The following is a 15,346-nucleotide window of genomic DNA, read 5'->3' on the forward strand; positions in this document are numbered from 1 at the left end:
TGAGCAGAATCCAATTATATAACCATCCTTTAATATGGCTATCAATATCTGTCTTGTTTGAAAGATATCCTTTAACGATGATAAAATAGTCGACAAAAGACATAGGCTTATATCTAAAGAAACTAAGCTGAGCTTTTTTGGCCTTAAAGGGCTTTTAGTGCAAAATGATGCCAAACAAATCCATCTTGTAATGTGATCGCCTACATTCAAGGTGTGTTGTAGAGGCCTTCCTCTAGTTTCATAGACAGGTATAGGACAGTACATGCCACGTCTCAGCCAATCACAATCCAGGTCCAGTTAACGCGTATCCTGGTTTTAAACTGATAACAGCTGTGAGCTGAGCTCTATAGCTCAATGTGTCTGTAGAAATACCTTTGGCCTGTATCAGTCTCTAACGGCATATTTTGTTCATTTTCTTTTACATTAATCCATTCTTATGAAAATTAGTTTTTAAACTAAGTTGTAAGATGTTTTTCTCCACGCTGCTAATTCTTGCCAGTTGGGGTTTGCTCGGTTCCGTTTCGGGGTCTCCCGCTGTGGAGGAAGCGTACGCGGCTGTGCTCAGCGTCGTGTCTCCTGGACAGCAGTATCTGACCGGGGAGTCCCTCGGCTCCGTCTTTAATACACTGGAGAAACGTGTGCAGTGTGGTGAAGTGTCGTGTGAAAAGGTAAGTTTTATTAGGCTTAGCTCCGCAGCCAGGTATGAGAGCCAGGCGACTGACTGTAGGTGCAGCGGCGAGAGGTCGAGGTCCAAAAGTGATTAGCTGAAGGCCTAACTGCTGACCTACGGTCACACTGTTAAACTGGATTTCGTCTTTTTCTTCTCCATATTATATATAATAATAATTATACGCAATAACAACAACCATAATGATAATAATGGTTATTAAAAGTCTTTATTTGTAGCACATTTTCCTCGTCCATATAAAATGCAGCTCCAAGTGCTTTACAGTATGCAACATAATAGAGAAAAGACATAATGAGATTATAAATAAGTTCATTACAATAAAAAAAAGACGCTAAATCAAAAAGCCAAATAAGTGAAATTATAAAAAAAAAGGTTTTTTCAAGTAGCCTACTTATTTCTCTTTTGGTTAATTTTGTTGTGTTCTTTAAAAAAAATCGGAACATGATGGATAAAGTGTGTGCTGTAGTATGTACGTCAACTGAGATTCCAATAAATACATTACCTAAATGCCTGTCTAGTAATCTCAATGGAAGAAATTCAATTTTATTTTTCTTAATCTGACTAAATGTGTTTGGTATTTAATGATTAAACAAAATTATTACTTTATCAAACATTTGATAGCTAAACTAGTTTGTAGGCAAAAGTATGAGTGAATCACGAATGAGAGTGAATTCCCTGAACGTCAACAGCAACAAGTCAGTGATACTCTTCATAAATGGACAGTGACATGGCTGAGAATCAACTCCGGTGGCTGCTGATAAATAAAATGGACAAAAAGCCAAGAGCTTAGGTCATGACACACTTAATTGTTCCTACTAAAGTACTGCGTGAAATGAAGCAGTACAAGTGAAGTAATATAACTTGTTAGTGTTAATGAGTAAAACCTTCACGAGGTTCAATAAAGTAATAAACCACATTTGACCTAGAGTGAAAGTCTATAATGCCTGGGGTCAATGAGTTTGACCTTGTGGATATAACAGTTTTGTTTCCCAGTTTAGGGGTCAAGGGTCAATTCACCTCAATCCCAGAAATGCATTTTCTCCCTCACCATCCTAATAATAATGCATACTTTATTAATCCCACAAGGGGAAATTACAATTTACACTCTCTTGTTATTACCAACCGGCCTGAATTACACACACATGCTCAGTACCTATACATGCACTAATGGAGAGATGTCAGAGTGAGTGGGCTGCCCATGGAAAGGCGCCCCGAGCAGTTGGGGGTTGGGTGCCTTGGTCAAGAGCACCTTGGAAGTGCCCAGGAAGTCAACTGGCACCTCTCCAGCTACCAGTCCACCACCATACTTTGGTCCGTTTGCGACCCTCCGGTTCCCAACCCAACTCCCTATGGACTGAGCTACTGCCATCCTGCTGGTCTTTAGCCACGCAGATAGTTTTGGCTTTATGTGCATGTTCTGAGATATCAATCTGCTAATGCTGCCATTCCAATACAACTGAATTACAGCTAATTTGTATTCCTTAAAGCATTAAAAAAAAATTATAAATCCATCCAAGTTTTCATAAAAATTTCTTCAATTAAAAGCAGTTTCAGAAAAACTTCACAGTGAAGTCTCTGGATTATGAAGACAGAAATAAGAAACACAGGTAAAGCAAAAGCATCCGAGACAAGTAAGCCTGCAAAATAACATCTGGCAAAATATACTTAGAGGTAAGTGAGCCACACCTGGGTCTCAACGTACAGACCTTTTGTTAAAGTTGTACATATTTCAAACTCTTAATTCTCTTTGAGGTTCTGGGTCAGAATCGATTGTTATAGCATATTGGTTTATATAGTAGCCTACTTATAATCTGAAAAAGTAGAAGAAAATAGAAGACGATAAAAGCAGCAGATAGCATAATGATTATACTACAGGTTTCTGTTAATGCAATGTCCATTTATTTTTCTAAAGTAATCTAGCCTTGGGTTTGGTTGAATCGACCAATAAAGTGATATGAGATGTGTATGTGTTTTACTCTGTGCGTAGTGTGATCTAACAGATGGCGTCAACCAGCTGATCAGGAATCACTCCACCCATGGAGAGGATGAAAATGGAAAAGGCAGAAAACATGTAACCATCAGTGTGTCTCAGTTCACCGCTCTCGCTGCCGGATGCGTCCTGTACCTCTCAACCCCTGGTCTGGTCTGCACCGCGGTGAGGCAGGGGAGATGGGGAGAGGAGGCCGGACATTTCCTACATAAAATCGCACAGGAGCAGCACCAGAACCATGACCATGAGAACATTCGCATTGATGGGTTGGAGGTGCTGCTTAAAAGGCTTCACGACCACTACAAGCCCTCAGAAAGTGAGGTAAACATAGGACTACAACAACAAGTATTTTTTAGTAGACCAAACCTAAAAAAGTACTGTTCAGTGTTTGTTCATCTGTGGTTGATCTATGGCCCCTCCCGAGAGACATTAAACATTACTGCTACTAAAACTACTAAAATATTTACTTTTTTACTTACTCCAGGTAAACTATTTGGAAAGGAAACATTGTTCTTGATTGTTTGATTGCTTGTCACAAGGAAGTGATGAGTTGTGAAGACAATTATCAGGATTAAAAAAAGTTAGCCAAATGGCTTTGTAAAGAATTGTGAGAATGCTTTCTGAAAGTAACATCATTAACATACAAAACTGACTCACCTTCCCAAACCCTCTCTAGAGTATGGCATAGTTGTATTCAGTTACCAGGGAAACCTTTCAATCCTGCTTTGCAGCCCTCAGGAAGAGTGCTGATCAAAACGACAGCTAGGTGATTTCCTGACAACAGTATTGTAATTGAATTTGGGCTGCAACAATCGATTTAATCTGCAAAAAACATCAGAAAATAGTAAAAAATGACTAACATTTCTGTAAAGTCTAAGGTAACTTAATCAAGTTGCCTAATCTGACCATCCAACAATCGAAAACCTCAATATTCACAATTTTCAATCACATAAAGACAAACAAAAGCAGAACATTTTTACAATTGAGAAGCTGGAACTGTTGTTCCAGTTTTTCTGTTGAACAACTAAACAATGAATTGACAATTTCAGCTCTAAAGTGAGTCAGTAGGTAAAATTCTCTTTTGGTTATACCCTTACCTTTTTTCCTTTTCTCTCACTTATCACCATGGTAACCAGAGCTGTGTAACAACCAGTGACATCATGGCAGAGGTCAGCGCATCATCAGCGGAACAGAGACAGGAAGTGGGTGCAGTTTTGGGCCGTGTCCTGTATCACGCCTTGCAAGGTCACTGCTTCATTAGCCACTCACTGCCTGAGGAGAGCTTCTTCCTGGACTTCATCATTGACCGTCTGGGGTCAGAGAATTTCACTGTCGGGGGTAAATGTCCTTTCAGAAATACAGGAAAACACAGATACATGCATAGATCACTCAAAACTCAAACACTGTAAACTTAGGTTTAACCACTTACAAAACTAAAATCGCAAGCTCTATTATACACATAGATATTTTTGTATGCACACGTTGGAGTGTCTAGTGATTTACTCACACGCTTACATACTTTGTGGTTATTTTCTCTCTATTAACATAAAGAAAAGTTAGTCATATTAGAAAGAAAGGTTAGCCATATTATCAACTAAAACCAGTTGAAACCTGGAGTTCTTTTGCTGAGGGGCGGGTTGTATCTGTGTTGTGTAGATTTGGAGAATGTCATGAGGAGTCTGAACCTTGGACCTGACCACGAACATGAGAACCAACACCAAGACGAACACTCTGATCACGATCATAGTGGTTTCAGACGGAGGAAGAGGAGCGTAGGGCATGATGGAAACACTACTTGGGATCGGGTACATATTGCATGTTAAATCAGCAGAAAAATGCACGTCCATAGCTGTATACAGCTGATGTTAGAGTTTACTACAGCAGTCTTACCAGACAATTTGTGCTCATATATTTCACCAGATTTGTTTCTCAGCTGAAGAGCTGGTCCTGATCCACGGTCTGGCAGACAACAGCTCTGCCTCCTCTGGCCTGGGTCGGACCGACATTGCTCGGCTCAGCCCTGCACTTCTCCAGCAGATTCTGAGCGGCGCGTGTGCAGACATCACAAAACCACCAACAACAGATGGGCTCACCAAGGCTGAGAGTAAGTGACCGTTCTGAAAGAGCCACAGGGAACCTGCCTCCACCTCTTATTGAAAAATGGCAGGTGATGTTGCACTTCAAAGAACCCTCAGGTTGTTACTGTGTAAGCATGCAAGCTTATGAAATTAAATAAAATTCTAATTCACAATCTTCTAAGTCAGAAGGTTTTGTGGTAATAATGTCTTACTTTACATTCATATTTCTTTTTTCTTTGGTTGCAAAATATTAATAAAGGTGTCCAGAAACTCCTTCAAAGTTAGTCTATCTACTCTTGACCCCCCTTTTTTATTCTTTCTTTCTCCTGTAGGATACCTCTATGCAACCATTGCCAATATTGTAATAACACTGGTGTCCATGTTTGGCATTGTGGTTCTGCTGTGTACCTCTTGCACCAATGTGTTTCAGTTGTGTATCCAGTTTTGCATCAGCCTGGCTGTAGGGTCACTGACTGGAGATGCCTTACTGCACCTACTACCCATGGTGAGCTAACACATTTAAAGCTGCAATAAAATATTCTTTTTTTTATATTAGAGCTGAAAGACAATCATGGTGATTTTCTCACAGTTGTCTGTGTGTCTAGTTTCTAGGTTTACATGTGCACTCAGACAACACCAGCAGCCAGAGGCATTCGCAAGACGGTCATCAGGAAGAAATTCCAGACTACATTTACAAGATCGTGGTATTGATCGCTGGGATCTACTACTTTTATCTAATGGAAACAATCTTCTCTCTCATCGTGTATAAAGACAATCATCACCATCATCAACATCATCATGGGGTAGGACACAAAATACCATACCAATATGAATAAAACAGAATTAAGCGGTAAACAATATACATATAAACTCACCGTTTTAAACAATGGCTTTTGAAAATATGGGAACCTAGTGGGATCTTGTCCGTTTATTTGCACACCTAAATCTGGCAAAGAAAAGTAATCTATAAATCATGTCAAATTATTAATGTAATACAAAAAAATTAACCCAGAAGTAAAATCAGCAATTTACAAGAACAAAATCTTCCACTGTATCACCTGCATCAGTACAGGCTCTCATTTTCCAAAATGTGCAGCAGCGTTCAATTATTACATTCTGACAAAAAAATGTCTAAAATTATTTTATTTTTATTGTGTGTACTGCCGCTCGGTGAATTTTAAAGCATTTACAACTGCCAAACATACCACTCTGTTCTTTACTTCCTCAAATCTTACTTCTTACTCACAACATTTTTCCTTTTGCACCAACCTTCATTGTTTTGTCTCTTTCTCTCTTTAGGAAGAATCAGAGCCTCACCACTGTGACCATGGGAGGGTTTTAGAGATGTATCAACAGGAGAGGAAACAAAAAGACAAGTCACAGTCAACATCAAAAACCGAACTGGTTAGAAACAAACATTAACACTTGAATGTTTGAGGTGGAACACTAATCAAAATGCAGGCAAATGCTTTTCTGTAAAGCCTCTTGGAATCCACTAAATCTCTGTAAACAAAGTGTCTACTATTCAGTTTTAAGGGACTTATTTGAGCAACCTGATAGTAAGGAATTACAGTAGTCCAGCCTGGAAGTAACGAATGCGTGGACTAGTTTTTCGGCATGGTTTTGAGACAGGATGTTCCTAATTTTGGCAGTGTTACGAAGGTGAAAAAAGGCTGTTCTTTAGGTTTGTTTTAAGTGGCCGTTAAAGGATATATCCTGATCAAATTAACTCCTAGATTTCTGACAGTAGTGCTAGAGGCCAGGGCAATACCATCTAGAGTAGTTATGTCTTGAGATAATGAGGTTCGGAGGTGTTTAAGGCCCAGCAGTACAACTGCTAATAATATTACCTGTTAAAATGGCTGTAAGCTGCCTCCATCTGTGAGAAACCCTCAGCTACTCCAGCTAAAACTAAGCAAAATCTTGAAACTGTAATGATACACACACAAACAGAATATGTCAATATTATGTTTCCTGTTTTAGGATTCTGTGCTGTTTCACTGTATGTTTTACCTGTATGGTTAATGTTTTTAATGCACTGTAAGGCAACGTAAAATAACAAGTTTTAATATTAAATGTTAAATATAACGTGTATATTTCAGGTTGACCATGAGAAATCCCTTTCCGGGTTGAGCAAGCACACCAGAGGTGAGTACAACTTTTTCCAGCACAAAAATAAGCCCGCTATCATTGAATTGTGAGGATAGTGCTAATCATGGTGGCTACTCCACCACTAACTAATACTTTGTCTGCCTCTACAGAACAGCGCCTGCTGCCTTATATGATAACGATTGGTGACGGGATCCACAACTTTGCAGATGGCTTAGCGATGGGCGCAGCTTTCTCCCTGTCATGGAAGTCTGGTCTGGCCACATCACTAGCTGTCCTCTGCCATGAAATACCACATGAACTGGGTAAAGAGCACACAGACAGACATATACACACACACACACACACACACACACTGTCTGATTTGATCATTTTCAATTAAAGATTTCTTAACAACACCCTGTTGCTCTTTCTTCTCTCCAGGTGATTTTGCCATTTTGCTCCACAGTGGTGTATCTGTCCGCAAGGCATTGCTTTTAAACCTTGGCAGTGCCATGACTTCGTTCATCGGCCTGTACATCGCTCTGTCTGTAGCCACTGATCTCGCCACCAAACAGTGGATAGCTGCCATTACGGCAGGACTTTTCCTGTATGTGGGGCTGGCTGACATGGTGAGAATTTGTGTTACAGAACTATTTACCAGAGAATACAAACTGTAGCTGGTATTAAAATGGGAACATGTATGTCTCCTCTTTCTCTTTTCAGCTCCCCACCATGGTCCACATCAGCAACAAGAGACCCTGGATGATGTTTCTGCTGCAGAATGTCGGCCTACTGACCGGGTGGAGTATTCTGTTGGTGTTGTCAATTTTTGAAGAGAGAATCAGCTTTTAAAACACGGACATCGGTCTGTTCAGTGGGTTTATCCTACTTCTGGTATAATCTATGCAGATTGTAAAATCTTATTCATTCGCAAGACCTGGTGTCCTTGTTCCCACTAACAAAAGGGTGGGAACTAATCCAGTCAGACAAAATAAAACTTGCTGTGCACCCAAATACCTTAAAATCCAAAACCCTCGACCACAGATGTGGTTATTTGAGCATATTTCAAATGTTCACTGTTGCCCTAATTTCATTGCATAGTTTGGCTCGACTTAACTCATTTTTGGTACCAGGTGCTTTTCTTTAATTTTCCACTGTGCATGCTACCCCCTTAGTGTAGGTGGTATCCTCAGCTGATGGAATAGTGAAAAACTAATTGGGTTTGCATGGCTATTTACAAATGGTGAGTTTGTGAAGGATGTTGCGTATCATCACCAATCAGTGGTCTGGAGTGTTTTGACTCCACCTTCTGGTATTGGCTCAGCTTACATGAAAGAGATAGAACCAAAGAAAGTAACAGTATCCACCACTTTTGCTAATGAAAAAATAAAAGTGACTAGAGTCGAGCTATGCAGTGGCAATGCCTCATAACTTAAAAAATGCCGCAAGACATAAAAAACTGCAGTGGCCTCCCTGCGACATTTCCTGTATATTTTAATCAATCATCTTATCAGGTGCACCCATGGGGGTGGTCAAAATATTACAAACAACTTCCAAGACACAAAAGCTACAAACTGCAAACAGTAGAGCTGACCGTCTCAACAAAAACTTAAGATAATAACTTTTATAAAAGGTAGGATTTCTCACAGGACGTCTGTGGTGGACTGCATCGGATGTAGCTACGAGTATCTATTAAACCGGAATCTCAGTGTACACTGAGATTCCAGTTAAAAAAAAACACACTTTTATCAATGATAATATTCTTATCTACCTTTTTTTTTATTTTTATTTACAAATGCTGAGACTGCTTATGGTCCCTGTAAACCCATGGCTGTTTTTCTGGCAGTAAAAGCCATACTACATGTTTTATTGAATGAATTTAATTGTGTATTTACATGTAATAAAGATTCGGTAGTTGTTTTTTGTGCTTTGACATTCAAACATACAAATATAAACATTTGAAGAAGCTATACAGTTTAAATTTATATTATTTGCGGAATACAAATCCTACCACACCAATCACGAAGATACATGTACTAAAAATGTGTTAATATACATGTTGATAGACATTATATTTTGTATTCTACTTTTGTAAAAGTAAAATTCTTAAAACCCATTATGTACTCATTTCTGTGAGACCTGTAAATCCATTTGGGAATCAAATTGTTTTAAAGCCGAGGGTTTACCCATTTGTTTGTATATGATGATTACAGATTCTGCATTAAGGCCTGAAGACACACCTGTTGAATCTGTAATCTTTGTGAATAAAGTGAAAGGTGCCGTGGAAACTGGATTTCATCTTTACATGTCTACGTGAATGTCTTCATTAGGGACAGAGTCCACTGACAACATGGCACAAAGACGTATCTGACCACTGTCTAACTTTATCTCAGACAAAATGATCCATTTAATGAAATTTTGGTTGTGTACTGATCCTGTAAGCATGTGCAGTAAAACAAAATTTGTAGATTACAGGATGTAGCTGCTGATAGAGGGAAATGGATTTCCCTGAAGTCAGCTTTCCAAAAATAGCAATTTCAACGTTAATATGATTTTAAACATCTGCACTAAGTTTTCAGAGGTTTTATAAGCCCCTGAAGTCAAGTACCTTATTCTCCCAATAAAACAATAATTACCTCTAAGCCTGAACCTCTGAGCTATAGTCAATATATGCATTATACATCTTTTACAGTAGAAACGCCGGCAGATTTTACAGACAATGAACGATAAGAGGAAGAGAAAGAGACTTCTATAGTTGGAATATTTGATGTACCTCTGGATAGCTGTAGTTTCAGCTTCATAAAGACATTTATGGTGCATTGACCAAGAAAACTGCAAAATATTGAGTATTTTAGTAAATGAAAGTTACCGTCCATATTTGAATGCTCAGCTGAGTAACATGTAGGGAGGGCGCAATAGCATAGGACTGTGGTCATACTGGTTATATTTTTGGTTTAGATGTCTGCAACTGAATGACGTTCTTGAACTTGAGTTCACTGTCAATGACGTGGTTGAGTTTAGGTCTCACATTATTGTTTCCTGCTGACAAAAGGCCGTTTAATGTTTCTTATTTTAGCCATGCTGATGTCATTGCTCTACAGATGTTAATGTCGGTTTGTCAGTCCACCACTTTGGTCCAGACTGAAATATCTCAACTGATATTACATTTTATACAGACATTTAACCAATCCACTGCTTTCATTTTGGACCATATCTGCAAAACTAAAGCTGCTAGCAAGGATGTAGAAACGTCCTCCTGTTTCCTAATGACAGAATTTTCTAATTTAATAGTGTTTCCCTCTGTGTCACTTAAGACACGTTGATACATTTCAGTAGGAAAAGCATTGATGCAAATAATAAAAGTGAGTGAGTAATGAATATTACAGACATCAGGCAAATTTCTTCACATTTTATGACATGTCAGAGTCGAAGCAGATATGCAAAAGCCAGAGTCCACTGTTAAAACACAGGGAAGTAAGAAGCTCTTTCTTCCCTGCCTCTTTACAGCAGCAAGACATTTAAACGCCATTGTCTGAATGTTTACATTTCACAAGGTTCACATGTCTGCTGAGGTTAAGTTAACATTAAACAAAAAAAGGAAAGAGAAAATCAAGGAAAATCCAACACACTGATTCAGAAAATAAATGGTTAACGTTTTTAAAAGGGCTACAATATATTAGTTAATAATTTGCATTCTTATCATATGTTTAAAGTTCCTTGAGTCAACAGTGACATTAATACAGTACAATTAATAAGAGAATTTTTTTTTTTCCTATTTCCTATCATGTACTGCAAGTTCTTCTCTGGGTCTGGACTTGTATTTTCTCTGAAATGTACTACTAAAAGTAGATAAGAGCTATTCATCTGTGCAACACAATTTCTTTTCTGAGGAAATATTCCTGGGTTATTTTAAATAAATGACAATACAAGACAAAGCTAGAAAAATAGAACAACTTTATTTTTAAATTACAATCTACAAAGAAAAAAGTGCATGTATACTTTGTTTATGTATATGTGGAAAACTATACATTGTAGAAAACTAAACCGATTAAACAATTCAACATGATGGAATAACAGTGATATAATAAACAAAAATAACTTCAAGAGCATGACTGAGCAAGTAAGTGCATGTCCTGTGTACTGTATGTTCGTGCACATTTGTTCGCTCACTTGAAGTGAATGATCTCCTGGGTGGCCAGTTTGATGAGCTGGTTAAAGTCAAACTGGATGTACTTCCTCCAGTAGCGTCTGTCCCTGCCGTAGATTTGAGCAGGATAACAAGGACTGGCTGAAACAGAGATTGGGTATACAGTATGCAAGTCTTTACATGAAGCACATTCATTGATCCACAGCTGAGAACTGCACTTTACACCAGGTTTAGATTATGGAAACTTTTGGTAAAATATTTGGTTTTATTGACATTATATTTACTTATGAAAATACAACATAGTCCTGCATTTATTCCATTGTTGTTTGGGGTTAGAAGAATTTATTCAGGTTTTTTATTTTAACAGATTAAATTAGGCTCCGTGCAAATGGCTGGCTGACTCACTTTGGATACAGGGGTAACTTTACACCTATTTTAATTTACAAAAATCTAGACAGTGAAGGCACTGTTTACTTACCTGAGACAAATCAAGAGTAGGAAGAGAAAAGACTTTTGAAATATGACAACAAAGCTGGAGTACGTAACAGGTTTGCTGGACAGCTGCAATAAAGGTTTGTGAAGATGTGACCACGCCTGCGTAAGATAAGAGCACTTTCGAGAAGACAACATAATAACCCTTAAACCCCATGTAAAGAGGAGAGTTAAAAAAAAAGCAGAGAATTTATTCAGTGTATATAAATTATAAATAAATCTGTATAAGGGAGAAGCTAAAGGTGGTGTGTTTCTCTCCCTGGCAAGATTAAAAGTAAACTGTAAGCTCACAATGTTTTCACTGATCCTATAACACCCTCTAGAGGTTAGTCCTTTTGGTCATTTTCACAGGATAGCCAGCTTTTTGTAGTCAAGGTGCTGAATTGTTAAAGTGAAATAATTTCTTTAGAATAAAGCTACATGGTTTATATGCTGGTTGAAAAAAAATCTAAATTCTGCACTCTGCCGTAACCTGTAAGGTCAAGTTAAACCTCCATGGTGGCATCTGTGATCTCCTAACTTACATACTTGTTTATTTTGTAAGAGCATTATCAGACTATAAGTTTGTGTGCTCTCACCTATGCCGTGCAAGATCCTAGCAACAGCTCTTCCAGAGAACTTCTCATCACTTCGATTGGAAAGAAAACCTCTGATGTCCGCTCTAATCTGATTCTCCCAGTCTGACAACTGCAAACGCACACATAAAAACAAGTCAGCTACAATATCGAGAACATTCAAGACACAAATTCAGCTAATAATCATCCTGTGTGTTTCACCTTATATTTGTCGAGCTCCTCGATGTCCACTGGTGCGAGCATGTGGCTTCGGTCTCGCCTCTTGTCGAAGTACTTAGAGAGAAGGTCTTTTAGCTTCAGACTGCGACTCTCGTCCAAATCTTCGAGACAGGACGATGCACTCTGGAACGCAACACTGCAACACAACGCATACACAGTTACACACAAAGTTACACACACACAAACATTTTGCGGGACTCTACAGCTTCTGTTGGAATTCTAAAACATTTAATGTGTCAAACGTGTGAAAGCTTTTATTTTGGGATACATTAATCGTGCTTTACATAATTTTATAGCAACCTTTATAAAAAACTATGAAGTGACAGATGGACTTGGTTTACAAAATCATAAGTGAATTATAAATTCAGATTTTACTGTCATTTACTTATATTAGATATAAGATAAGATATTTGTTGATGTGGTCAGTTGCAACCATCTGGGAACAACGCAGGCAAATAATTCAAGCAGAAAGACGGATAACAATTTATCTTTTGGCACATTTCAAGGCTGTGTAAATATAAGTAGGTATTATGATAAATTTACCTTGATAGGTTAAAAAAAAAAATACAGCTTTACAGTGTATGTACCTTTTGAAGGCCTTGAAGCAGGCGGTCAGCTGGTAGAGCTGCGTTCTCTCTTGGTTTTGCACTCGATTGTGAAGGAACTGACAAACTCTGTCCATCTCCTCGTCGCTAAGGTCGCCAAAGGAACGGAAGTAGAAAGACAAAGAGGAGAATTCAACGTGGACACCGCTGCGTCCGCCAACTGAAACACAAATAGTGATTAATTGTTGAGTGTCATCCATTTTGATTTGTTCACTTTTTAGTGCCGGTGTTAGTTTATATGGCAGTGTTTTCCCAAACAGAGGAAGGCGGTAGGAGGTTTGAGTGGAACCAGTTCAATGACAACTGTAAAATTAACTACAGTGTTCTTCAGTGTCAGTTAAAGAGTAAGGGCTGCTCCAAACTATGAATGACTTTAAACTAGATTCCACACATACCACTGCACCACTGCAGTTGTCTGAGTCCTCTCTTCACAAGAGGAAGCTGCCATCCCATTGTGTCCGCAACCTCGACAACATCAAACTCCAGCTGATCACACGTCTCCACCTGCTCTCCCGCCATCCGCTTTCTGGCCAACACCACAGCAATTGGAGGGCAACTGTGGGGGCAAAATAAATTATATAGGATAAATTTGAACAACATATATCTTTGCTATTTCAAATATCTAATGACAACATTCATATCTTTATATAAACAAACATTTATATATATATAAACACACAGTGCAGACTATATATTTGTCCGTGTCATGTACTGGAGTAGCCTAAAGAATGACAAACATTTCATACATTTTAATGATTTTCTGCAGCTGTCTTGGTCCGCCATAGCAGCTGGCTTTACACACAGACAGCGTGGGGTGAAGAAGTTCGACAAAGCGCTGAGGATGCAGCTCCAGATAGCAGAGCAGCGTTTCTACACCTGAAATACACAAACACACAAAGAAAAAAAGAGACACTTATGTTGTTGTTTTTTTCCTCATATTACTGTTTTATATGCATTTGGAGCATTATAGCCACCAATTTTTACTGTATTCTAATTGTATTTTGAAGACTGCCATGTGACAACTTCATGAAACTTGACTGGGCCTATATTTTGGGCAATTCGTTTTAATATACACTATAGGGGCCTAGTACCTAGTAGTATTTTTAATTTGATTTTAATCTGTTTATTAATCCCCAATGGGGAAATTACAATTTACACTCTGTGTCCACACTTGTTAGTCACACACAGTCCTGAACTACACAGCCAGCCAGCCAGCCAGCCAGCCAGCCCCCTGAGCGGGTGGGGGGGGTATGGTGCCTTGCTCAACAGCACCTGGCAGTGTCCAGGAGGTGAAGTGGCATCTCTCCAGCCACCAATCCACACTCCCTTCTTTTTGGTCCATACGGGGACTTGAACCAGTGACCCTCCAGTTCCCAACCCAACTCCCTATGGACTGAGCTACTGCCACCCCCAACTGAGCTACTGCCACCCCACTACCTGTCCTACCACTAACATATCTATTAGTCTTCAACATCCATTTTTGTTTTGATAGACTCAGTCATGTACTTGCATTTGTTTCCACTTACCTTCCTCTGTGATGTCTAGAGCCTCCACAGTTTCTTGGATGGGAATCGCTCTTTCATGCGTGTGACACACTCGCTCTCTGGGCCATTGACTGCTCTCCTCTTCCTGGTCCATTAGCCAATCACAGGCTCCTTTTGCCTCCACGTTCATGTGCTTCATCGCACCGTCAGCTTTCTCGTATTCGACTGTCTGCTCCCCTTTCCTCTCTTCCTCTTCCTCCCTACCTTCATCGAGGGGTAGCTCCACTGCATCGGGATGGGACGAGTCCTTGCAGTGAAAACAAGGTCATATCATTCACTTAGTTTTATATACAGATAACTTTGTGAAATGTGTCCTCACTAAAAACACACATGATTTATAACAGTTTTTTGCTTTAATTTTTATCGGGTGAAAGAGTGCAGAAAAGGAATTAAAAGATATTAGGTTAAGATATGAAAGACCTGTTGTTGTTTTTTTTATTACCTGTGCAGTTACTGGTGTGTCTCTATGTACTTTGTCCTGCTGAGTGGGAGGGTTTAGGTTTTCCTGATCACACACATCCATCATTTCCAGAAGCTCAGAATCTTCAATGTCCTTTACACGCAGACAGATTTTACACAGTGAAAAGTTTGTATGTAAAACACACACACACACACACTTAATTTCTGGGTTAAAAATCTTATAGAATTGCAATTTTTCAATCCCAGTAGATGGACAGAATACTGATTGAGAAAGAGAGATGATAAAAAGAGGTGAAGGAGGGGAAAAAGAGGACAAATGGTAACGATGGAGAGACAGAAGGAGAGATAGTGAGAGATTGACTGTGTGTGAAAGAGCGTGAGAGAGAGCGAGAGAGAGAGAGAGAATTTAACAAATCTGTACTTAAAAATAATAACCATGTCATGGCCTGATTGGTTTGGTTTTCCCATATTTAACTCAGTGAACTGGGAAATGAGAG

The 15,346-nt window shown here is 39.0% G+C and overlaps 2 protein-coding genes across 4 annotated transcripts in view; one reads left to right on the plus strand and one right to left on the minus strand.

Moving 5' to 3' along the window:
- The first annotated feature begins 208 nt into the window (after positions 1-208).
- slc39a4 (solute carrier family 39 member 4) lies at positions 209-9,152 on the plus strand. Its single transcript, XM_032535478.1, has 12 exons — positions 209-668; positions 2,676-2,999; positions 3,815-4,016; positions 4,335-4,483; positions 4,599-4,782; positions 5,089-5,261; positions 5,362-5,559; positions 6,056-6,160; positions 6,859-6,904; positions 7,018-7,170; positions 7,289-7,476; positions 7,571-9,152. Exons 1-12 carry the CDS (start codon positions 468-470, stop codon positions 7,697-7,699), a joined length of 2,052 nt encoding a protein of 683 aa, XP_032391369.1. The 5' UTR covers positions 209-467; the 3' UTR covers positions 7,700-9,152.
- Positions 9,153-10,784: 1,632 nt separating this feature from the next.
- Positions 10,785-15,346, minus strand: part of recql4 (RecQ helicase-like 4) — a 12,715-nt gene continuing 8,153 nt past the window's right edge. For 2 of the 3 annotated variants that reach the window (XM_032535433.1, XM_032535431.1), the window contains 8 exons: positions 14,872-14,982; positions 14,412-14,676; positions 13,632-13,761; positions 13,281-13,441; positions 12,868-13,045; positions 12,263-12,416; positions 12,065-12,173; positions 10,785-11,135 (listed from right to left, as the gene is read on the minus strand). In XM_032535433.1, the coding sequence (XP_032391324.1) occupies positions 11,014-11,135; positions 12,065-12,173; positions 12,263-12,416; positions 12,868-13,045; positions 13,281-13,441; positions 13,632-13,761; positions 14,412-14,676; positions 14,872-14,982 (1,230 nt within the window). In that variant the 3' untranslated portion in view covers positions 10,785-11,013. The remainder of the gene's footprint in view (positions 11,136-12,064; positions 12,174-12,262; positions 12,417-12,867; positions 13,046-13,280; positions 13,442-13,631; positions 13,762-14,411; positions 14,677-14,871; positions 14,983-15,346) is intronic. The other variant, XM_032535432.1, reaches the window with a different exon arrangement.

Source organism: Etheostoma spectabile, chromosome 14, assembly GCF_008692095.1.
Source record: "Etheostoma spectabile isolate EspeVRDwgs_2016 chromosome 14, UIUC_Espe_1.0, whole genome shotgun sequence".
In the NCBI taxonomy this organism is placed as follows: domain Eukaryota; kingdom Metazoa; phylum Chordata; class Actinopteri; order Perciformes; family Percidae; genus Etheostoma; species Etheostoma spectabile.